The 24,480-nt window shown below is 37.2% G+C and overlaps 2 protein-coding genes across 4 annotated transcripts in view; one reads left to right on the top strand and one right to left on the bottom strand.

Moving 5' to 3' along the window:
- Window positions 1–3,270: 3,270 nt before the first annotated feature.
- On the bottom strand, window positions 3,271–5,418 carry Mettl18 (methyltransferase like 18). 2 transcript variants are annotated; one of them, XM_052200179.1, is made up of 2 exons: window positions 5,209–5,418; window positions 3,271–4,582 (listed from the first exon to the last, which is right to left on the bottom strand). In XM_052200179.1, exon 2 carries the CDS (start codon window positions 4,386–4,388, stop codon window positions 3,306–3,308), a length of 1,083 nt encoding a protein of 360 aa, XP_052056139.1. In that variant the 5' UTR covers window positions 4,389–4,582; window positions 5,209–5,418; the 3' UTR covers window positions 3,271–3,305. The 2 variants fall into 2 exon arrangements, with proteins under 2 accessions (XP_052056139.1, XP_052056140.1); XM_052200180.1 differs by having other exon boundaries at window positions 5,303–5,418.
- Window positions 5,419–5,500: 82 nt separating this feature from the next.
- Window positions 5,501–24,480, top strand: part of Firrm (FIGNL1 interacting regulator of recombination and mitosis) — a 41,903-nt gene continuing 22,923 nt past the window's right edge. For both annotated transcript variants that reach the window (XM_052199831.1, XM_052199830.1), the window contains exons 1-10: window positions 5,501–5,684; window positions 8,904–8,943; window positions 9,899–9,987; window positions 11,998–12,102; window positions 13,169–13,309; window positions 14,171–14,333; window positions 15,938–16,022; window positions 17,520–17,658; window positions 20,531–20,611; window positions 21,859–21,923. In XM_052199831.1, the coding sequence (XP_052055791.1) occupies window positions 5,574–5,684; window positions 8,904–8,943; window positions 9,899–9,987; window positions 11,998–12,102; window positions 13,169–13,309; window positions 14,171–14,333; window positions 15,938–16,022; window positions 17,520–17,658; window positions 20,531–20,611; window positions 21,859–21,923 (1,019 nt within the window). In that variant the 5' untranslated portion in view covers window positions 5,501–5,573. The remainder of the gene's footprint in view (window positions 5,685–8,903; window positions 8,944–9,898; window positions 9,988–11,997; window positions 12,103–13,168; window positions 13,310–14,170; window positions 14,334–15,937; window positions 16,023–17,519; window positions 17,659–20,530; window positions 20,612–21,858; window positions 21,924–24,480) is intronic.

The raw sequence follows: 24,480 nt of genomic DNA, 5'->3' as shown, positions 1-24,480 counted from the left end.
GGTCTTATTGAGACACTGGTCTTATTGAGGGTATAACCTGGAAAGGCTGCTCTTTTTGAGGATTAGCCCAGAGACTGGAGCTAGACTCGGGTTTTGTTGGGGGGACAACTTGAAAACTAAGCTATTTACCAGCCTGTTAGTTTACTTGAGTTCAAACTTAGGTCAGGTTCTCTGAAATGGAGTCTAAACTTAAAAAGATTTGGCATCTCACACCAAAGCTGGGGATTGTTACAATTGCTGTCCTTCTGTCTCTAACTTTTAGTCTCTGCATGCTACATTCTTGGGGACTTTCTACATTATTATTCAATTTATGTCTTTTCCTGAGAGAAAATTATGTCTGAGTATTTTTAGAAAAATCCTAAAATTAACTCTATCTGGCCACTACTTGGAAGTCTTCCTTATATCCTGGAGAGCATTAAGCACAGCTAGATGAACCCATTACTCCAGGAATCTTTTGGGGGTATCTAGCCCCCTCAAACAATATAATTGATGCAGGGCAAAAGAAGACAATTGACAAACTCTGACTGGCCAGGAAAAATAGGTTACAAATATAAGGTCTCTCTCTCTCTCTCTCTCTCTCTCTCTCTCTCTCTCTCTCTCTCTCTCTCTCTCAGTAGGCTTAGCAGTCTCTTAAAATGTAGTTTAAAAATAGGGGGTCACTGATCCTGGAAAGGATTGATATAGCATGGGAAGGGAATATAAGGACAGAGAAAAAGGAGGGAGGTGATTGGAGAAGGGATGGAGAGAAGAAGGTTTACGGGACATATGGGGAGGGGGGAACTGGGAAAGGGGAAATCATTTGGAATGTAAACAAAAAATATAGAAAATAAAATTTTTTTTAAAAAATAGGGGGTCACACAGGGTACACTTTTGAAGGAATAAAATTCAGTAAATAAAATAGACCAACTAAAATAAAGTTATCCTACTTTATAGCATAGATGAAGCATATAGTAAAAGAAGTCGGGTATTAGTATTTGCTGTTCATAAGATGGGTTCAGATATTTTCTGTTTGGAATGCTTTCAGACAATGAACACTGCCAGCCTAAAGGCAGGTTGTCATATAATATATGTGTTTGCTTTGGAGGAGGCATTCTTTAGATTTGTGGTATAAGATAACAATAATAAGAATTTGTCCTATTTATGTTTTTTAGTTGTGACTGAACTGATAACCCTGGACCTATAATGAAAAGTTAAACACATAATCTGTACCACTTGGATAATCATTAGGCTGTTTTGTTCTGTGAAACTTGAATAAAGAAGCACCTGGTTGCTTATCAGTCAGAGCAGCAGAAACTACCTGATGGTCAGTCAGAGCTATAGAAGTGGCCAGATTGGTAGCAAGTCAGAGGTTCAAAATTCCCCTAACCATCTTCTGACTCACTCTCTCCTCTCCCCAACTCCTTATCTCCCCTGCAGGGCCACCCTGTGAGCAAGAACCCTCTCTCCTCTCTGTGCTGTAGAAGGCCCTCAGCAATAAAACAATTGGAAAAACATAAATGGTTACATACACATGTGATTTGTAAGTATGCATGTTTAACTGTCATTACTGAATAAGAGTATTCAGATTAACCAGCAAAACAGGCACTGATAGGTTGATATATCTACATGCTGAAAACTTAAAAGAGTTTTCAGGACTTGAGGCTTTGGGTCAATGACAGGTTACTTAGAGTCCTTGCCTATAAACTCAACAATAAGGAGGATGAGGCAGGAGGACTGCTGAGAATTAAAGGTCAGATTGTGCAAGTCAGTTGATTGCTAATCTGTGCTATTAGCAAGACCTAATTCTACATACGAAACAAGTAAAACATTACGATTTAAGGTACAAAGTTTGAGTAGGACAATTTAACAGTCTCAACTCACCTATAAAGTGAGGGTCGTTATTTATTAGTATTTAAGTATTAAATAATAATATGTAACTTACCAGCTGTGTATAAATAAATATTGCAAACATGTTAGCTTTCACAACTGGGAACAACAAATCATTATTAAACAGGGGATGACATACAAGATGATAAGTAAAATACTATACAAAAGTGGCATGTCATCAGGGTTCCAATAAATATCACATTAAGTCCAAGATATAGTGTGATTTATGGTCCTCCAAGAATGAAAAAAAAATTAGATAACACTCAAGATCACATTGGCACTGAGGCACCTGTTCCCAAGACATAGAGACTTTTTATGAAAGTGTGGTCTTAGCTGGTTTGTTCCCAACTAGCTTGTATAGCTTAAATTAACCCATTTATACCAATCTATGCTCTGCCACATAGCCAATTACCTTTCATCAGTACTGACACCTGTTTCTCCCTTCCTGCATGGCTGACAAATGCCTCACACCTGATTCTTTCCCAGAGTTCCTTTCTCTGTTGGAAGTCAAGCCTATCCTCTCTAGCCTAGCTATAGGCCATTCAGCTCTTCCTTAGGCAGGTGAGGTAGGACAGAAGCACACCTTCACACAGTACAAAAAGATTATCCCAACACAGCAGATCTCAATTTTGGAAGAGATACGAAAAATTTGTACCAGAGTCAACCAAAGCAGTACATTTCCATCCTGCTTTCTTTCTTGATAATCTTATGCCCCAGAATCTGACGTCGTCCTTCTCTATTTTTTCCTCCTATCAAGGTCACAGAGTCTCATATTTGGCTTACAACGGTGAGAGATTAACTTCAAGTACTGTTCCTTCCATTACCACTTTTAGTTGTTGATGAGGTTTGGGGATGGAACCTAGGGTCTCCTGCATGCTAGCAAATGCTCTACCACCAAGCTGCATCCCCAGCCACTTTCACACTCTGTAACAGATTCTTGTTTGTTCATCTTAATGCAAATCCAACTGCCTAGCATGCTAACACTTTGACATAACTCAAATCAATAAGTCTTCTGAGTTAACACAGGCCTCTGACCAAACGCTTGAGGTCAGTATTATTCAGGGATGGAAGTCCTTAAAGATCTAGCCAGGCACTTCTGGGAGTCAAGTAACTAACAAGGACAGAACAGCAGAAAGATTCATAAGCTTGCTAAGAAATGGGAACATGTTTATAGAGTGCTAGAGATTATAGAAAGGAAAAATAGAATGAAGATGGAGAAAACTTTCATACAAAGTGATTCAAGAGCTCATTAATTTCTTAGGGAAACTTGTAGTTTGAGAAAATACAAGGCTACTGCTACTATACTTGGCTTATTATTTCAATAAGCAAAAACATACAAACACCATCATTTCAGAATAACAGCAAAAAAAAAAAAAAGAAATTGAACACTCACAAGTTCTGGGGTATTCTTTTTATTTCATTATGCCATTCAGTGCATATTAACTGGGGTGCTTAAAAGTCATTTCCATTAGAAACCTCTTCAGACCTTCATCGATTACTCCAACTGTTCGAATCTCAAATACACCCTTTTCCTCTACAAACTTCTGGAAGAGATGAACGCCACCACCAACACCAAAATAATGTGCTTTGCTGGCCAGAAGCACGCGGCCATTCCTACTCAACAGTCTGAGCAACGTTTCATGCAAAGTGCTGTAATAATCTGGATTATAAATGGTTTCTGAAGTGAGAATGAGGTCATATTTCACAAACAGATTTTCACTTAATACAAGTTTGCAAAACTCGGCCCACTCCCCAGAGAACAGCCGACATTTACATATTTCTTGGCCTACTTCTGACTTCCTTTGTCTCTTTCCAACTGGCTCATTTACATCATTGCTGTCACCTAGCAAAGGGACATTAGCAACTACATTAGGTAAGGTCACTTCATCAATCACCAAACTGTTATAATCTTGAAAATGAACTTCTTTAGCCCCGCCTTTGGATGCAGTTATCCCAAGCAACCCAGATCCACAGCCGAGATCTAACACTTTCTGCCCAGCAAATTTCACTTTGGCTTTTGTGAAATAAGTCAAGAGATCAAAGGTACATTCCCAGATTTTTAACCCTCCTTCATAAACACCTGGAATCAGATCAGAATGAGAAGAAAAGCTTTTTGAAACTATGTTCTCTCCAGGGAATTTCTCTTTCAAAGAGATGGTTTTCACTACTGCTGTGTTAACATGCAGGGGACCTGGTAACATTTCCAAAACCTTATTTTCTAAGACTTGATTACAATCTTTAGGCAGCGCATGTTCTTTAGCGGGTTTCAAGGAGGGCTGTTTGTTACAAGCTTCTGAGTCACCTGACCTGTCAGTGGTCCGAGGTGGGCTGTCAGTGCCTTCGGAGGCAGCTGTATTTCCCAGTGAGGAGCAAAAGTGATCCTGAGGCAAGCCCAGCAGTTCTATAGATTGCTTTTTGTCCTGCTTTCCTTTCTGACTTTTTAAGACACAAGTTCCATCATCGAGCGAGGTTAATTTATTTTCCAGATCTTCTTCTATACTGAAATTGAATTGAAAGGCCATCCTCTTATGACATGCACACAGTTTTTTATCAAAGAGTGATGCTTCAACTTCTAGAAAGATTTTAATAGCATAACCGATCACAGTCAATTAGTTCTGTTGGGCCCAATGTCTGTTAACTGCGTATACACCACCAGATGTATTTAGAGGGGTTCCAAAGATGTTTCAGATGACTTTGCTCCTTTTTCAACTCAGCCCTGGAAAGGGAGGGGAGGGAAAAATAAAATGATTTAAAAAAAAAAAAAGGCTGTGTATGTGTGATTTAGGAAAATGCATAGATGCCTTAAGTATTCAACAGTAGAAGATAAAACATAAAAACAAACAACAGAACAGCTACAGCAGCAACTGCCTTCACAATAAAGCCCAAGATTTTTAGACAGGACAGCCTAGCTACCTGGTCTTTTACCTGCCTTGTTCCCAGGCATATTCACACCCTAAATTTCCTACACATCTACAGTAATTATTTTCCCGTTGTTCACAGTGGTATCCAGGCTTGTTCCTTCATCTGTGCCTTGCAAAACAGTTTAAGGTCTTATTTGTGTAAGTGGGGTGTCCATTTTCAAACACACACCGGTGTAATGACTGGTGTGTGCAAACTCATCCAAACGGTGCATTTATGTGTATGTAGTTCTAAACCGTATGTGACTGGAGGGATGAAAACTACAGACTAGGACTGTAGAAAATATAATCGATTGTATAGAAGCACCATAACACCGTTTTAATTTGCACATTTTTGGATGGTGGGATCTTTGTCCACTTGGCAGGAGCTGCACAAACGGAAGCACGCGCTCCAGTAAAATCATTCCTACTCTCTCGAACGCACCTCGCAGCAGAATAGAGTCATTCCTGGCCTCAGCCCAGGTCATCCTTGAAACTACGCGTAGTCTCAAAGTTCCCCAGGACTGAGGATATCAAACCTGAGGATTTCTGTTCTCAGCCGGGTAAAGTCAGACGCCAGGGTGAATGAAATCCGCCGCACACGGAACTCCTGGAGAAGCTTGCGTACAGCACACGGTGAAAACCAGCGAGATGAGTCCTCCAACAGCTAGAGAAGGCTCTGACGCTTGCGGGCGAAAGTCCTCCTCTCTATGGTTTTGGTGTGGGCGGAGCTCTCTCAAAGCTTGCTGGGACGGCGTTCTAAGCTGTGGCGGGAGTCGTGCGGATTCGTTCGTCTCTGTGGGCGAAAGAATGTCGCAGGACGATGCGGCGGTGGCGAGCGGGGTCGTGCTGGAGGAACTCAGCAGCTGGCCGGAGGAGATGTGCCGTCGGGAGCTGCCTTCGGTGCTGCCCCGGCTCCTCATATCCTTGGAGGGCGCTGAGGGGGGCGTGTCGCGAGCCTGATCCTGGGTTGTTTCCCGGACGCGGGCGGCCTAGGTTTCGAACCCTGTTTTCCGAGGTGATGGTGGAGGGGGCGAGAACAACCGTGGGTTTGAGGGGTAGGCGCGCCTGGCATTGTCGGACGATTGCAACTGGAGCTTTTGAAGATGATTGGTGCTCTCATGCCTTAAGTTTATTTTTCTGTTCCTAAATCCCCACCCCCACCCCCACCCCCAGACTCACTTGCCAAGGAATGTTCTGTAAACAAAAATGCTTTCCCCTTTCGAACCCGTTCCCATTTAAGTTACAAGGCTTTGCTTCAGGAATTGGCTTTAATCGAGTTGTAATTGTGTGGAGTCAGGTGCAAAGAGTAATTAGTATATTGCTTTTGTGTTTGTACCTGTAAGTCGACTCTTTTCATGTTAAAAGGTGATTTTAGTTTTATGTCTTTGATCCTATCTTCTATATGAAATTACACACACAGAAACAGACACACATCCCTCCAAAAACTGAAAAGACCATTATTTAGTGGAAGTTCAAACCTTGCATGAATGATGTACTTAAGTATTTATCACATTGAAGTCATTCCTTAGACATTAGCAAAATGCCCGTTTTTTTAAATACTCTGTGTGTGTATGGATATGAAATTATTTTTCTTTTTAGATAGTAGCTCTGGCTAGCCTGGTACTAGCAATACAAAACAGGCTAGCTAGTCTTGGGTTTGCAGCAATCCTGAGTCTGCAGTGCTGGACCTAGAAGGGTTGTCTTTATGAAATTTCCTCCTGGAAACAGCTGTTTTCCTGCTCAAAAGATGGTTATTTATGTGTGTCTCAGACTGCTAGACTTAGAGGGAATGAAGATATACATTATTTTACCCTCCCCTCAATATTACATGCACTTTACATTTAAAGTACCATTTCTCCCTTTACCTTGCTACCTACAGAAAACTTTGATCTCATTTCCAGGTTTTCTTCTGTAAGTAAACATTGGATACTCTTTTTGTAACCAGCAAATTATTTCTGATTCTAAATTACTCCTTAAATCTACCTGTTCCCCACTGTGATTCTAATCTTTACAACCTATACTAGGACTATTTTTTTTTCTACACAGTTCTTCTATAATCCATTCTTAACAAAGTTTAGAGTTAAAAAAAAAACTCCCCCTTATTTTTCTCTTACTTTATATGTAGCTTAATTATATAAAAACACAGTCTGAACTTGTCTTCAAGGGTTCCTATAGTTTGAACCTGACCTGTCCTTCATACCTAACTAGCTACATGCAGTCCACAAATACATCAAGCTGATCTACTTCAGGGTCTTTGTTCTCTAGCCTTTTCAGCATCTCCTTCGGGTCTTCCACAGAGTTACTTTCTTAGAGGAGTCTTTTTCACAGTCCTCAATCTGAAGTAGTCCTTGAAACCTAACTTTTTAAGGGTTTTGATTGCTTTGTTAAAATACTGTGATCAAAATCATCTTGGGGAGAAAAAGGTTTATTTCAGCTTGAGGTTCCATATCACAGTACATTATCAAAGGGAGTCAGGACAGGATCTCAAGCAGAGCAGAGCTCTATGGAGGAGGATTGCTTACTGGCTTGCTCCTCAGTCTGCTTTCTTACAGTATCCAACGACACCAGCCCAGTGAAGACTGCCCAAAGTGAGCTAGGCTCTTCCACACCAATCATCAAGAAAATCCACTTCAAATCAAGTGAATAAAGCGCATGTAAACTCAAAAAGAGACTGAAACAGCAAGCACAGCATACACAAGAACTACACCACATTCTCTTGTGCATGTAGTACAGCTTTCAGCTTAGTATCTTTATGAGACTCCAGAGTGTGTGACAGGTGGGTCTTATGCTTTCTCGTGGGATCTTTTCCTTCCATTGGCTTGCCTTGTCCAACTTTGATTTTATATTATTGTAATTTATTTTACGTTTTATCTCTTAGAAGCTTGATCTTTTCTAATAGAGACCAAAAGGGAGGATCTTGATAGAAGGGTGTTGGGGAGGAACTAGGAGGAGTAGAGGGAGGAGAGACTATAATCAAGAGAGATTGTTTGAGGAAAGATGTTTTCTCTTAAGGATTGGGAAATGCACTATAGTCTTACCTATAGGCGAATTTTATGGAGGCATTTCCTCAAGAGTTCCTTCTTCCAAATGTCTAGCTCATGTCAGCTGACTAAAACTGTCAGCACACTATTACATTTATGGTGCTGCTTACAGTTTTCTGGAGACCATTTGATCCTTAAAGAACTTATTTGCCTTTACCCTATTTTCCTTCACTGCACTGTCAAGTATAGAGACAGGAATTTGGTTTTATTCTTACCACCAAGAATAGTAACTGACACATATGTATTCAATAAAAATGCCTATGAGTCCCAAATAGCTTTCAGCATGTTGGTATTTACTTTCATTCTGTACAACAAACGGAAGAAAAATGCATAGATCACAATCTTGTCACTTAAAATTAGTTTCGTATTTTTCATCTTATATATTGTCCAGGCTGAATATTTTCATGCTTATAACTTAATTGTGAAGTAGCAAGCTTTCTGAATTTAAACTGGAATTGGTTCAGTTGACAGGTTCTAACCTTCTGAACTGAAACCATTTGGGTTACTTCATTGCATTTGATTGCAATTATAAAATATGTAGAGTGAAATTTCAGAAGACAGATTTTTGTGATATTTATGAGTACCATACCATTTTCTTGACATTATACAAGTACTAAGGGTTCTTAGTACTTTTACAATAAAATATTTCTAATCTCAATGATAGACAGATGTAATTTGTACTATGTTTATTCTATTGCATATATAGTTGTAACAACTTGCAAGCTCCTCTCTATGCAGAAAATTATCACTTGGTAAGGCTGGTAAGATAGGTATGTAAGTAAACATGTGAGTTAAAGGAGATATAAGTAGAAGTGTGAAGGAAAGTTTCTGAAACTGGAACTCGGGATTATTCAGTACTTTCTTCCATCAGTCATACGTATTTCATAACTACCGTGAGTTTGAAAGTTCCTTAACCATAAGTAATTTAAAAATTTCTTCCTTAAAATATTTTTACAAAATCTTTGTTTGCCTGATAAATATTAAGTTTTCAAAGGTAAAAGAAAGCCAGGGATTTGGGCATAATTTCAGTTTTTTAGGGATTATCCGCAAATTTTAAGCACTTTTAAAAAAATTTATTCCTTAATTTATATTTTACTCTATGTATCAGCGTTCTGAAAGTTGGATTGAACATATCCGTAAGTAAGATTATGTTATATATATGATGTTTTATATATATATATGTATATATGTATACATATATATATGTATATGTATGTGCGTATGTATGTATGTATGCCGGTAGACTTTACAGATTTATATTACCTTTAGCTTTAATCTTTTCTTTATTGTAGCTTCAGTAACTTCCTGCTACATAAAATGAACCAAATCTTTCCAATCATAGTGTTTTTAAGTTTTAAATTCCATTTTTAATGATGTATTATAAGCACAATAAAAATTTCAATGTTAATGCTGTGATGGGACCAAGATGGGACCAGGCATTGTTATACCATATCAGCCTGTTAAAATGTTCAGCCTCTTAACATGTTTAGTGACATTTAGAAAATATTCTCTAGTGAGGAAAAACTCAGTGTCTAGACTCTAGATCTAGATGATGACAAATTTGTTGTTTGGAAAATGGTTCCTCTCATCTTCATCTGTTTTCATAAGACTTCCTTGTTTTCTGATGTCTCTGCATGCTATGGCATATGTGTGTCTGCACTCACATACACAAACATGCACACAGACAAAGGTTTTTCAGAGAAAAAGTTATGATGGAACTGTCATTTCATTCCTTATATTTCTGGTGCCCAGCTTTGAGTCATCGTGTATGCCTGTTTATATAATTGTTAAAGTTGGAATTTTTACCACCTTAGAAACTTATGTTTTTAAAAAACTGTATTTTAATTGTGGTAGATCATGTGAGTAGTAGGGTATCCACACTCATTGACTTATTTAGCTTGTCTTCACTTGCTGGTTTTGTTTTGTTTTGTTTTTCTGTTATACTTAATGTATAATAATTTCTCTATGGAATATGGTATTAAAGCCTTCAAAACTTTAGGTTGACATTACTTACATAGTCTCATATTTGATAAAGTTCAGTGACTTACTGACACAGTATTATAGTTTTACAAAATATTTTTCACTTTATAGGAATTTTGAAAATCATTGTTGACATGTTTTTGCCTCATATGAACCACCTGACACTGGAAGAGACTTTGTTTTCCCAAGTTTTACCAAAGGTACAGTTTTGATGTTAATTTACACACCATAGAAGTTATTAAAATCTAGTCTTTATATAATCCATTTCTATTTTTCTTAACTCTTATTTTTCTAGTATATCAAACATACTTAAGTACAAATAAGTAGTAAAAATAGTTCAACCTTTGTACTAATTTGAGATATCATTCATAGACTAGGGTATATTACAACTAGGCTTTTTGTATATAAAGCTGTTCTGTAGTATCATTGTGGAGTTTGGTCAGATAACTGAATAGCTACATAAATCTAGATGCATGATGTTTTTATTTGTGAGCTCACTACTATAGAGTGGTTCTTATATTTAAAAAGGTGAGCTAGTCAAAATATAAGTGAGTACTGTCTGGCAAGGTAGCACACACGTGTATTCCCAGCAATTGGAAGGCAGAGGTAGATAGATCTAAATTCAAGATCATCCTGATCTACGTAGAGAGTTTCAGAACAGCCAGGGCTACACAGAGAGACCTTGTCTCAAAAAACAAAAACAAACAAGGTATATAAAAGAATTAATTGAAGATTCAGTATAAATTCATTGCCACTACCAAGAAATTTGATTGATTAAAGTTGTTGTCTTTTATTTTACAGATTAGTACTTGGAGTTGTTACCCCAAATGAAATTTGAATGAGTATTTTTTATTTATATTATTAAATGTACTTGATATCATAGAAATCAAAAGCAAAGCAAACTCAAAGCTTTGTTTACAAGTCTGCATTGTACAGATATTTTTTATGTTTACTTTTAAATTAGGAACAGTGAGTAACTGTGACAGTGGATAGGTTTTACTAATGAATAATCAGATCATTCTTTTTTAAAATTATTTACATCCCAAATGTTGCCCTGTCCCAGTTACCCCTCCCAGAGTTCTTCACCCCTCCCCCCACCCCCTCTGAGAGGGTTCTCTTCATTCTGCCTCACCCTGACATCCTCCTTGCCTGTGGCATCAAGTCTCTATAGGATTAGGCTCATCCTCTTCCACTGAGGCCAGACAAGGCAATCCTCTGCTACATATAGGACCTCAGACTAGCCCATGTATGTTCTTTGCTTGGTGGCTTAGTCTCGGGGAGCTTCCAGGGATCTGGGTTAGTTGAGATTGTTGGTCCTCCTATGGGGTTGCCATCTCCTTCAGCTTTTTCAGTCTCCCCTAACTCTTCCATAGGAGTCCCTGACCTCAGTCCGATGGTTAGCTGTGAGTATCTGCATCTGTCTTGGTCAGCTGCAGGTAGGGCCTCTCCTGTCTGCAAGCACAACATGGCATCAGGATTTGATAACTGTCCATGGGATGGATCCCAAGTTGGGCCAGTCTCTGGATGGCCTTTCCTTTAGTCTCTGCTCCATTTTTGTCCCTGCATTTCTTTTAGACAGGAACAAGTCTGGGTCAAAAATTTTGAAGGTGCTGGTCTAACTGGCAGTGGAAATTGATACTTATTTATCATCTTACATAAAGTTCAAGTCCAAGTGGATCAAGGAACACAACCAGATACACTGAATCTAATAGAAGAGAAAGTGGGAAACAGCCTCAAACACATTGACACAGGAAAAAAAAACCTCTTGAACAGAACACTAGTGGCTCACACTCTAAGATAAACAATTCACAAACGGGATCTTATGAAACTGAAAAGCTTCTGTAAGGCAAAGGACATAGTAAGTCAAAACGGCAACCTACAGATTGGGAAAAGTTCTTTACTAACCCTACATCTGATAGAGGGCTAATATCCAAAATGTATAAAGAACTCAAGAAGTTAGACTCCAAAAAAAAAAAAACCCAGATAACTCAATTAAAAAATGGGGTACAGAGCTAAACAGAGAAGTCAAAACAGAGGAATCGTGAATGGCTGAGAAGCACTTAAAGAAATGTTCAACGTCCTTAGTTATCAGGGAAATGCGAATAATCAGATCATTCTGATGTCTTTATTTTTCCTTCAATTTCCTTCAATGATAAGTCTTTTCTAGTGATTTTTATTACTCTTGTTTATAAGCTGATTTGTTTTCACAGACTATAAAATTGTTTGATGGCATGATATGTGAATTAACCAGTGAAGCCAGAGAACTCTCCAGTCAAAATTTAGAAATCCAGGTCACCATAAGGAACATTTTAGAAGTAAGTGAGTGTATTGGAAAGAGAATGGAGCTGGGTGTGTGACATGCTTAAGGCAGAAGATGGTTGAGGTCAAGAGCAGACTGGGTTATATAGTAAGATCCTGTCTCAGAAAGAGAAAAAAACAGTGATAGATACGTATGTATGCATGCATGCATGCATGCATGCATGTATGTATGTATGTATATAGCACTTTATTTTTTGGTAGCTTTTTATTTTGGGTGGTAGCTCAAGAATGCGTGTTGTACTTGGGAGATTGAAGCTGAAAGATTATTATGAGTTGAGGCCAATCAAGGTTAGAGAGTGAAGTCTTGTCTTCAAGAAACAGGGAGATTAAAGCTGAAAGATTAATATGAGTTGAGGCCAATCAGGGTTAGAGAGTGAAATCTTGTCTTTAAGAAACAATATGACAAGCCAGGCAGTGATGGCGCACGCCTGTAATCCCAGCACTCTGGGAGGCAGAGACAGGCGGATTTCTGAGTTCGAGGCCAGCCTAGTCTACAGAGTGAGTTCCAGGACAGCCAGGGCTATAAGAGAAACCCTGTCTCCAAAAAACCAAATCCAAAAAACCCATAAATAAATAAATAAATGAAGGAAGGAAGGAAGGAAGGAAGGAAGGAAGGAAGGAAGGAAGGAAGGAAGCAAGCAGTATGACAAACCATACCTTCTTTATGAAATGGCAACCCTGTCTCCAAAAAACCAAATCCAAAAAACCCATAAATAAATACATAAATAAATAAATAAATGAATGAATGAATGAATGAATGAAGCAGTATGACAAACCATACCTTCTTTATGAAATGGCATAATGCTGGATTTAAATTTGTGGACTTAAATACATATATAAATTTTGAGTTTTTTAATATAATTTTATGTTAGCTATCTTAAAAGACAGATCAAGATGGCACCCTGAATTGCATCATGATTCTAAGTGGGGTTCTAATAGAGTGAAGGTCACTGAAAAGAAAGAGACACAGTGTTTTCTGTGGGTCTAGCACTTATAATGCTGTCTAATTTCTTTGTTGCATATGCAAAAGTATATCTTCAATCAACTTTCCCTTATTTATAGACAATGGTGCAGATCGTAGGAGGTCTTGCAGGATGTGTTCATCATGTCTGTGCCACACAGGAATCTGTCTTTCTTGGAAATATTCATAGTCTTCCCTCATTCATCCTGCATATAATCAAAAGTACATTTGTACACTGTAAGGTGAGTAATGGTAGAGTTTAAATAGCCTAGAATCAGTAGGAATATGTATATTTATGTATGTATATCACTTTATTTTTTGGTAACGGGTGGTACCTCACGCATGCATGTTGTACTTGGGAGATTGAAGCTGAAAGATTACTATTAGTTGAGGGCTGAGTAGTGTTTATGCATAAGATTTTACATTTTAGTTAATGTTACTGGGATAGGCTTTTCTTTGGAGAGAGGATACACATTGTTTCCTGGGTGACTAAAAAGTGGCTGTTTGAATTGTATTTCTCCTTCCTAAAGAAAAAAAAGGTAAATATTTGTATTTAACTATAGCAATCTTGAAGGCCGGGCAGTGGTGGCGCAAGCCTGTAATCCCAGCACTCTGGGAGGCAGAGGCAGGCAGATTTCTGAGTTCGAGGCCAGCCTGGTCTACAGAGTGAGTTCCAGGACAGCCAGGGCTATACAGAGAAACCCTGTCTCGAAAAAACCAAATCCAAAAAACAATTATATATATCAATCTTGAAATTGTTCTGTTAGATAGCAGAGGGGGTCACTTAACTCAGTCCACCTTAACATTCCTGAGGCAGCTTTAAGGCTTAGAATTTATAGGACACAGGCAGTTTTGCTATCAATATTTTGTTGATATTGATAAATGACAAATAATTGCTCACTAACTAGTCTTGTGTATGTTGATGGGGTACAAAAATGTGCTCTTTTTACATTCTGTATGTATCAAAGTAGATTCAATAAGTGTGATTCTGTCAAAACATTAAACTTAGGATCTCAGTCTCTAATAGTGTAAGTTAAAGAAAATGTGAATTTTGAGCTGTTTGTGATGTAATTGTTTCTCTCCTTTTTATACTTTGTGATCAGAATAGCGAATCTGTGTATTCTGGGCGCTTACACCTAGTGTCAGACCTCCTCCAGATTCTTTTCAAGGAGGCCTATTCTCTCCAGAAGCAGCTGATGGAGCTGCTGGACATGGTTTGCCTGGGCCCTTCAGTTGAGGAGAATAACAGTTCAACAATGGTAGAAGGTGAGCAAAAGATTGTTGATTACAATAGGATGCAAAGTAGCTATTGTTCATTAATCAATTAAATCATAAAGGTAATGTTTCTGTTGATACATGCTCTCTTGCTTATGTATAACAGTAATCTAAATCTTCCTATATACATTTTCAGTGTTTTAAATTTGTAAAATTAGTTTTTATACTTTAGTATGGATTTAAATATCCAGGTAAAATATATAGTAATTTCCACACAAAAGATTTAGCAAATGATGGCTGTATGTAACTATATCCTTTAAGCTATGCTATATTCTGAGAAAACCTTTAGATTTTACTTCTTAATAGCAAGAAGAAAGAGAAAAAAAGAAAAAAGGAGTTTAAATTCCTTTGTGTGTTTGTGTGGGCTTATGAATGTATACGTGTACACTCAGACACATTTATTGTAATGAATATCCATTTTACACATATTACTCTATTTTTGTCATTTTTCTTAGTTGGGAATTAAGCCCAAGGCTTTGTACTACTATTTTGTTCTACAGACTTGCTAATTTAATTATTAGCCAGGTGTTATGGCACAGGCTAATAACACAGCGCTTGGGAAGCTGAAGCAGTAGGGCTGGCAAGTTCTAGATGAATCTTGAGCCACACAGTAAAGCTCTGTCTTACAGACACAACCCAAAACAGTTACTGATTCTAACCTACGTCGTTTAGTTCCTCACTCATTAATGCATTATGATCTAGGATCTTAAGAATAATACAATAATATTGGCAAGCAGAGATTATACTCCTAACTTTAGTGTAAAGAGAATAGCTTGATATTTGTGCACTTAAGAAGTGTCTTTTGCTCTGTAAGTAACCTACCTAAAAATCTTGGTTTAAAATAATGTTTACTTATTCACAAGTCCATGTGCTTGCAACTTAGGCTGGTCTTAGCTGTAGTAATTGTCTATGCACCTGACTCATTTTTGTATTTGCAGCTAAGACCTTCATTCACCTCTGTTTGCAGAAGCCTGCATTGTGAGAAAGACATGCATTTAAACCGAGACTCAATCACTATTATGGCTTTAGAGCTCCTAAAAAGAGCAAGGGAGGATAGGTTCCAGCACACCAAGTCTTGGCTTGCTTTGCTTTGTTGTTTTATCAGTCAAATCATAGACCTCCATATACCTGGAGGCAGTGTGGCTACACAAAGGGCAGTTGGAGCCATTCTTACAAATTAGCAAACACAACCAGAAGTGTAAATTGGTTGTAGTAAATTGATTGCACTTCTTGTTAGGTTTTCTTAGCAGTGTCATTTTTTTAAAACTAGAATCAAGTCTATAGACTATTTGAACTATAATAGGGCAGAACTTTTGTTTCACTGAACATTTTATAATAGGATGTAACTTCTATTCAACTGAACTGTTTTGGTTATAATTGTCATTGGGAAGATGTAAGCTGCAAAATCAATATTTCATTATTTTTAAAACCTTAAAAGTATGAGATTTATTTTTAGTAATTATTTGACCCAGTTATTTTCAAACTAGTACATACATGAATTCACTCACATACTGAGGCATTCACTTGATCTATTTAAATATAAGAGAATGTTATTTCATATAACATTTGATTTTCTTGAATTATTTTTTTTGTAGCTATTCATTCATTATTGGATATCTGCTCTGTTATCTCCAGTATGGACCAAGCATTTCATGCCAATACTTGGAAGTTTATTATTAAGTAAGTTTGTTAGTTTTTTTTTTTTTTTCATATTGTATCTTCTATATCCCAATTCTAAATAGTTAATGGTTTTTGGCTTACATTTGAAATGTTTTATGTGGTTGTACGAACACTCATGGCTCTGCTGCATGATAATCCAGATATGCATGACGCTGCAGACCAACCTGAACCCTCTATACAGCTCTCTTAAAATCAAACAACGACAAAAAGCCCACCTTTCAAGTTGTAGCTGCTTAGCTGGTATTACTGAAATAATGGACTGTGAACCAGAGTGTGCCTGAGTCATGTGCCCACTGCTACTGTTGTTAGATAGTTACCAGTACCAAATACGGCATTTCTGGGTTCACAAATTAATAACTATATTTGGCACCAACAGTAATCTTTGTTATATACACTTCAGTTGTTCAACCCTAATTTTACTTATCAAATAATTTGAACTTAAATTGAAGCCTTATAAGGAGAGTACCTATAGCAGCTACTCGATGCTGAGGGTGAGAAGAGATGTCCTTGGCAATAGGAATAATATGAAGCCTCTTTGGTAATCATGTGTAACATTTGAAAAGTCAGTGAAACTTATTCTAGTTTAGGTACTTTCCTTATTCCCTCAAGATGTTAACTTGCCAAAGAAGTGATACAGCATCACTTGAGAGCCATAATATATGTACCTGAGTCCTTGAAATCACTAGCTTTTGGACCATTTGGTTAATTTTTATTAACCTTAGTTTGTTCATCTTAAAATAGGATAATGATAGCACTGACATGATAGTGTTGCACTAAATATTGAGTTCCTTATTATGAATTGCTGAATCTTCACATGAACCTTGTGAGTGCTTAGTGAACTAGCCACATGGCCACCCTCACCCCACCAGACCAGCGTTCTTGTCAGAGATCCTGTACTCTTGGTCTTTCTTGTTCCTCTGTGTTCAGACTGATACATTTAAAATTTAAACTGGATCATATCACTCAACCTCTTAAAAGTTCCCACTGTTAAGCTACTAGCTGAAGCCTTTCTAGACACGAATTCCACTCCAGCTTTCTGCTCTCAGTTCTTCAGACAGAGGAAGTCCCTAGTCCCAGGCCTTCCACAGCTTGCCCCTCTGCAAAGGCTGTTCCTCTCTCCTGCTCATCCTTAGTTCCAAGGTGCAACCTTAACACTCATCGTATATAGGACTTTCTCCACTTAGCATTTATCACAACTAATTATTCTGTCCTGATGGTTATTTTAGATACTTATATTAGACCATATATTTCATAGAGATAGGGCAAAAATTATGTCCATTTGATTTATTTATTTTTTATCTTTAAGACCTAGCAGATTGCTTGACAAATGAAGTTCAGTTAATATTTTACAAAGACAGAAATTTAGCCTCTAACTTCAAAGGTAAAGTTGACACTTCTTAATTGTACTGTGTTTAATATAATACATTGTGTTGTTGAAATGTTTGATGTCATTACTTGTTACTTCCAGTGATTTTATTTATCTCTTTTTATCCTTAGGCAAAGCCTCAAACACCAGTCGGTTTTAAAGAACCAGTTGAAGCACAAAGAGATAATTTCTAGCTTGTGTGAAGACATTCTATTCTCCTTTCATTCTTGTTTACAGTTAGCTGAGCAGATAACACAGCCAGCTGCACAGGTAATGCAGTCCAGTGATACTACAAAGGGAAGATGTTATTTTGGCAGTTACTGAATATTATTTGAACACATAGAACACGGTTTAGGGTTTTAATTTTTGTTAAAAAAAATCTATAGAATTTACAGCTCATAATTACCCAATGTACTATATTACATTAACTCCTTTCATTTCCTATGACATTATCTGCCTACCATCTTTATCTTAGTCATTGGCCAGAACCTTCTTCTCAAAATCCTTTTGTTCTTTTCTGTCCTAGAGCAAAGTTATTGTTTCTGTGTTTACATTTATTTAAGGTCTTCTTAATACAGACATTATCAACCTTTCTGTCACCAATGCATCACATTAACTCTGTGTGTGTGTGTTTATGTGCACATGCACACACGTATGTGTTTATTTTAAAATTTATAGATACATTTCTTTTGATTTCAGGAAGTTACAGTGTTGAATTAGGCATCATGTGTATGAATTAAGACTGTTCTAAAGATATGTAACTTTTATGGGAAGATGAGTTGAATATTTCTTCTCCAAATGGCAGTAACACAACTTCTCCTCTTACAGACCTACAACTGACAGAAGATTCCTTTGTGTCTGTGTTCTTCCCTATGCCAGCCTTGGGGATAGAAAGGTTTAAATTTAATTGAAGTTCCCCGTCTGGTGGCAACTACTGTTAGAACAGGGATAATCAGAAGGACAACTTGTAAAAGAATGTAAAGTCTTGAAAAGGAATTCTGAAACATACAGAAGTGAAGGATAGTTGTAGTAAGGTACACTTTTTCTTCTCTTTTTCCTTTCTCAGTTTTGATGCCTTCATTACTCCTTTTCTTATTCTCACTTCCTGGTTCCATTTCCATTTCCTAGGACAGTGCTGAAAGGAGAGCTTACTTACTGAGTAGTGTGTGTTAATGGCAGAGGACTTGTCTCCTTTTCACTTTAGTAGATAGACTAGTGTTTCTCAGTTTGGGTGTCAAACAACCCTTTCACAGGGGCCACCTAAAACCATGGAAAACATAGATGTTTACCTTATGATTCATAACAGTACAAATTACAATTATGTAGTAGCAATGCAGTACTTTTATGGTTGGAGTCACCACAACACAAGGAACTGTTTTAAAGGGTCACAGCATTAGGAAGGTGGAGAAGCAATGTTGTAGACCTATCTTCAGTCTCAACCCTCTTTTAATTTTCTTTGCTTGATACCACAGACTCACCAACTAGTAGTTCAAAAGTAAAATTAGCTTCCTGGCCAGGAGATAGGAAAAACCCAAAGAATAGTAGAGCCTGTGGTGGCAAGCTGAAAGAAAGCTTGGTTCCTAGATAGAGTAGCTATTTGTGTGTGTGTATTTGTTTATGGATATATATTTGTACATGCATACATAATATATACATACATACACATGCATACATAATACATACGTACATATATGACTGATAATGTGACAAGCTCCCTTCACTAAATGAAAGGGAGCTCAGAATAGCTTGTACTTCTTTAGTCTTTCACTCTCTATATCTAACTAGCAGTGTCCTCCGCTGTTCACTGTTGATTGATATTTAAGGAGTTTCCCAAGCAGTAATCATCTTGCAGTGTTCTACTTTTCCTTCTACAACAGAATACCTGAAACAAAAGACATTTGGAGCTAATAGCAATCCATTTCTCACAGCTCTGAGGTCAGGGAAGTTCAAGATCAAGTCACAGCAGATGGATAGTGAGGATTTGCTCTCAGCTCAAAAATGTCACCTCGCTGCATCCTCATGTGGTAAAAGAGCTAAGACACCCTGATTCACCCTCTATTTTACCCCAGTGGGTGGCTCAGGGAAAGTGAAATACAGTCTTAAGATAAGGGTCTGAGCCTGTGTTTCTCTAGGTAAGAAATGGTGGAGGACAAAGGCTGTGGTTCTCAAATTCCTGTGCTCCCAAATGCCACTGGGAGCTGTGAGGAGTTGGGAATGGGGACGCAGTGGGGGAGCTGGGGGAGTGGGGAAGCAGATAGGATGGATTGGGGAGTGATCTGGCTTAGCTTGGAGTGAGTGCCAGGAGTATGGAGGGGAACCAGGAAAGGGGATAACATTTGAAATGTAAATAAAATATCTAATAAAGAAAAAAGATAAGTTTGTTTGACTTAACTTTATGGTGCTAATTTAGAACTCTTTATCCATGCTTGGAACTTTGGTGTCACAACAGTGCATTTGCCCTGTTTTTCATCCTCTATTACAGGGTATGAATATACCGTTAATATTGTTATTTCTGTGTGATGGATGCTTAGGTCACTTAAGTTAAAAACATTGCATTATATACTTGGTGCCATATTTTGATAGCATAGAGATCTAGAAAGATGATAGTCAAAAAATTTTAGCAGCTAAAACTCCTGATCTAAGTGCGCAGCATTATTGTGTGCTTCCCCCACCACTCGCCTCCCCAGCTCACGAATACTCCTAGCATGTCTTTTGAGCTTTGTGTCGGGTCAGGTAGCCTTCAGTCCTTTCATCGCGTAAGATAGGTAGATAGGGTGACAGTTTTCAGCATTACTCCTGGTAGTTGTAGCCTCTGTTCTCCCCATTGCCTCTTTTTTTTCTTTTACCTTTTATGTATCAATCACCTTCATCTTTTGATGAGTTTGATCCTCGTATAGCAAAGTAGTATGACAAGTTATTTAAATTTCACTTTCAAACCAGTAAAATTATAAGTTACAATTCCTATTTAATAATGCAGAATTTAATCTGTAACATATCTCTTGTTAACTGGTAGGAACAACACAGTACAGAAAATAAACATGTTTTCATGGAAAATTCTATAATCCCTTTGTTTACTAAGTTGTTTTAGAAAATTATGACTCATTTACAGGGTTAGCTAATTTTATATTTCCTTTTGGAACAGGATAACGCTGACTATAGATTATTTCAGAAAACACTAAAATTGTGTCGTTTCCTTGCTAACTCCCTTTTGCACTACACTAAGGTAAGACTTTTTTTTTTAATACATAAATGTAAAACACTAAATTTTAATTTGTCCTTTTGTGTATTGCAAGGTGGGCTTCCATGTATGTATACATGTGAGGTCAGTAACTGACCTGGAGTGTGTTTTCTGTTTCTCTCCCCCTTGTTTTATGAGGCAAGGTCTCACTGAAATATAGCTTGCCATTTCTGGTATCTTGCCAGGGAGATCCTGGGGTTTGCCCGTCTCTGTCTCCCAATGCAGGGCTCCAGCATGCTGTGCCAGGGCTGCCACAGGTCCTTTGGATGTACTTTTGAAGTTCATCTTGAAGATCTTATGGGTTTAATAGTCTTTGTTTCTATTATATTACTTATATTGTTAGCATCATCATTGGTATTTTAATTTTCTGAAAATTATTTCTGTAAGTTAAACAATTTCTATAAACCAAAATCAATTTGAAGAAAATAAGTTGATTTGTATTTAAATAGTATTTACAAGTTATTTCTACCACATTTCTGAGTTAAGTTCAACTTCAGATGTTTACACCCCTCATATGTGCATGTGTGTACACACACACACACACACACACACACAGGCTCACTTTGGGTATTCTCAGAATATTTATGCTGTTTGAAGTTATGATAATAGGATAAATAAGTTATCTAAGATTGTTTGGAAAGATGTGCAAATAGTGAAAGGAGTCTTATTATTGACAGATGTTAGTGATTTTTAAAAATATATGACTCAAGTTAATATTTTTAATTTTATTTTATTAATTTTTTGATGGTTTCATACATGAGCATAGTGGATTTTGCTCATTTTTGCTCTCCATCATTCATATCCTCCTCCCACTCCTTTCCTGCAGAACTTTTTCCTAAGTCCCCTCCCACATTGATGTCTGTTTTGTCCATCCTTTTTTTTTTTTTTTAAGATTTGAATTTTTTTTGTCTCCTACATCCCTAGATCCCTGGTCACCCAATTTTATGATCTTTCTTTCTCTCTCTCTCAAAAACAAAACAAATAAAACTTTCTCCCCAAACAATGCCAAAACTAGACAGAAGAGATGGGCCTCAGTAAGTGGCAGCTACAAATTGTGGGTGATGGTGACTCTTAACAGTCAAGACTCAATGCGTAGCCTCATGCTCTGTCTCATGTAAGCTTCTTTTTATATTTGCATGTGGCATGTCCAAGTTTTTATTCTGTATGTTATCTGTGGGGGGATGGATTAGAAAACCATGTGACAAAGAATGAGTAGAATTTCTGTATTTTAGGAATTTCTTCCTTTCCTGTCTGATTCTTGCAGTACTTTGCACCAGCTTTATCTTCAGATACACAGGTGAGAAGGGCCACTTCATGGTTACTAAACTGTAAAAGTGCTGCTCACTGCATGCGAACATAAATGCTTATCTTGGTTAAAATATTAGAATAAATTTTTAAAATGTTTCTCTAAAGTTTTACCCACTTCTTTAAAATACTGAGAGATGGACACTTTTGAAGGATACAGTCCATGTGACCTTTACTTGTTTTAATTAGTTCCTTAAAGTGACTAATAAATAATTGGTATGGTGATAAATGCCAAGGCATTGTATATAAGTGCACACACACACACACAAAAAATAATTATATGTATATTGTCTTTATATATTTTTTTTGTCAGCATAGTTCTATTTTGATAGAGCTAGAAATTAACTTGGAATTATAAAGTTAATTTGGAGAGGCTTTAGCAGCAGATAGAACACATTAGACAGGATGAATAGTAAATTAAAATCAAGTCAGCAGAGTTGTAAAGACAGATATATGTACGATAATATAAAATAATCTGACACATATTAGTGTAGATTCATAAGAAGAGAGAATGGAGTCTTGTAAAAAATTGACATAATGCTTAAATGTTTGTATAACTTTAAGGCTTTATTTTGTTTTTAGCTTTGTGTAGGTTAATGCCATGAAGCGGTACTCTTTTATTTGTGGAGTTTATCTCAGTAATGAGAAAAGTTAAATTTTTGCTAGGAACATCTCTGAGGAAGAAACACAGAATCAGACAGACAATGATAGATGGAAAGAAAGTGCTGAAACTCAGGAAGAGTTAATAGAAGGGCATGGAATACTAGAAGATCCTTTCCTTATGGTAGTTAAGTTAGTTTTATGAGCTTGTGTTAAGGCATGCACATGCAATGTTGTGTGTGTGTGGGTCTGTGAGTCTGTCGGTCTGTGTGTATGGAATTCAGAGGGCAATTTGCAGAGGAGTTTTCTCTTTCTTTCACCATATGGTCTTGGGAATCAAATGCAGGTCCTTGGATACAGATACAGGCACCTTTATCCACTGAGCCATCTTATTGGCCCTAAAGTTTTATTGTAGTTCAGTATAAAACAAAGCATAGTTCTGTATAAGTAGAAGAACTTTTTTCAGCTGTTAGTTTTTTCATCTGGAGATTTAGGTAATAATAGCATCTGCTTTAGGGGTTTTGTTTTGATTATGGTTACTTGTACAAAGTACCCGATGTGCTTACACTTATTTTCTTACCTCATTGGAACCTAGAAGAGTTGCCTGTATGAAGTCACCAAGAAACTGTATCCATGCAAGTTCCTCAATTTCCTTAGCTGGTTTAGGAAGCTAGAATATTCAGTGAGTAAAAGTACCAGTCAACCTTTTATTTTGGACAAGTATGTTGTCATGATTTTGATTTTACTAATTTTTATTATACTTTTATGAGGTTTAAATTAGGGTTGTAAACTATCTCAAAAAAGTCTTTAGTTAAGAATAAATCACATTTATAGTTAAAGTTAACTCAATAGAGTTTTAAATTTAATACCAGAACCTGATATTTGTCAGTTTATTGTCCAAGCAACCTTTTTTTATCCCCAACACTTGTTCCTTGATGTTTATAATTTGTTTTTGTCGTTGAAAGAAAATGGAAGCAGTCAGAAGAGAGCTTGTATATACTTTCTTTTTGTACCTGTATTTAGGCCCACATATTCCCTCACTGCCGTGAATTAATTCTACATGTGCCTGAGACTAGTTTCTTTGTGCTCTGGATGTAATTCCTTTCTATGTTCAGGCAGCTTCTGAATATAGTCCCTTTCTCTTGTAATATCAACTTGCCCTCTCTACTAGGTCATTTTCATGAGTATATAGCACATGCTACTCAGTATGAAACAATCTCTCAGTTCTACATCCTTTTCTAGATATGCTCTTGTTTCTCATTAAATTCCAGTCTTCAAATGACTTTTTCAGAGGATTTCCTGTCTATTTTCTGAACAGGAATTTTAATCCAGCAATGTGTCTGCTCTCATCTAGGTCTGTGTGGCGGCTAGAATGTAACATATCCTTGGTACACATCTTTAATCTCTCTGGCTATAATTCTTTAGTACATACACACCATTAGTTCCAAACAATGACATCTAATTGAGGGATAGACAAAATGATAAATCAGAGAAAGAATTGACAAAATGAGTCAGAGATGGGATACACCCAACTCTCCATGCCCAACTCTGAGGAAAAAAGCTAAAGTTTTTAAGAGCGTGCAGGAAGAAAGAGTCAATTTGCTCAGTCAGTTGAGAGTCAGTGCAATAGTTTTGGTTAGTCATATAGAAGTCAGTGCATTGAGTGCAGTGCAGTGGAGTTGAGTTCGTTCATGAATTCATGCAGTTCAGTGCAGGTCAGCAGATGTAATTGAAGCCAGAGAATAAGGAACCAGATTAGAACAAATGGCAGAGTTAGAGGCCAAGTAGAGCAATTCAGTCAGAAGCTGAGAGAAGACAGACTGAATCAGACAACTTGGAGAAGAGCTTACGCTAGAATAGCTGAGTTGAGTCAGCCAGCCAGAGTTCAAAAAAAGATAGAAGGGGTGAACTTAAGTAGTAAGCCTCCAAGACAACATTCAGGTGAATAA

The sequence above is a fragment of the Apodemus sylvaticus genome, chromosome 12, assembly GCF_947179515.1.
Source record: "Apodemus sylvaticus chromosome 12, mApoSyl1.1, whole genome shotgun sequence".
NCBI classification, from domain to species: Eukaryota; Metazoa; Chordata; class Mammalia; order Rodentia; family Muridae; genus Apodemus; species Apodemus sylvaticus.
This window is presented reverse-complemented; position numbering and strand designations above follow the sequence as displayed.

Coding starts and splice junctions, on each gene's coding strand:
- Mettl18 (XM_052200179.1), bottom strand. CDS start 4,388: ATGGCCTTTCAATTCAATTTCAGTATAGAAGAAGATCTGGAAAATAAA.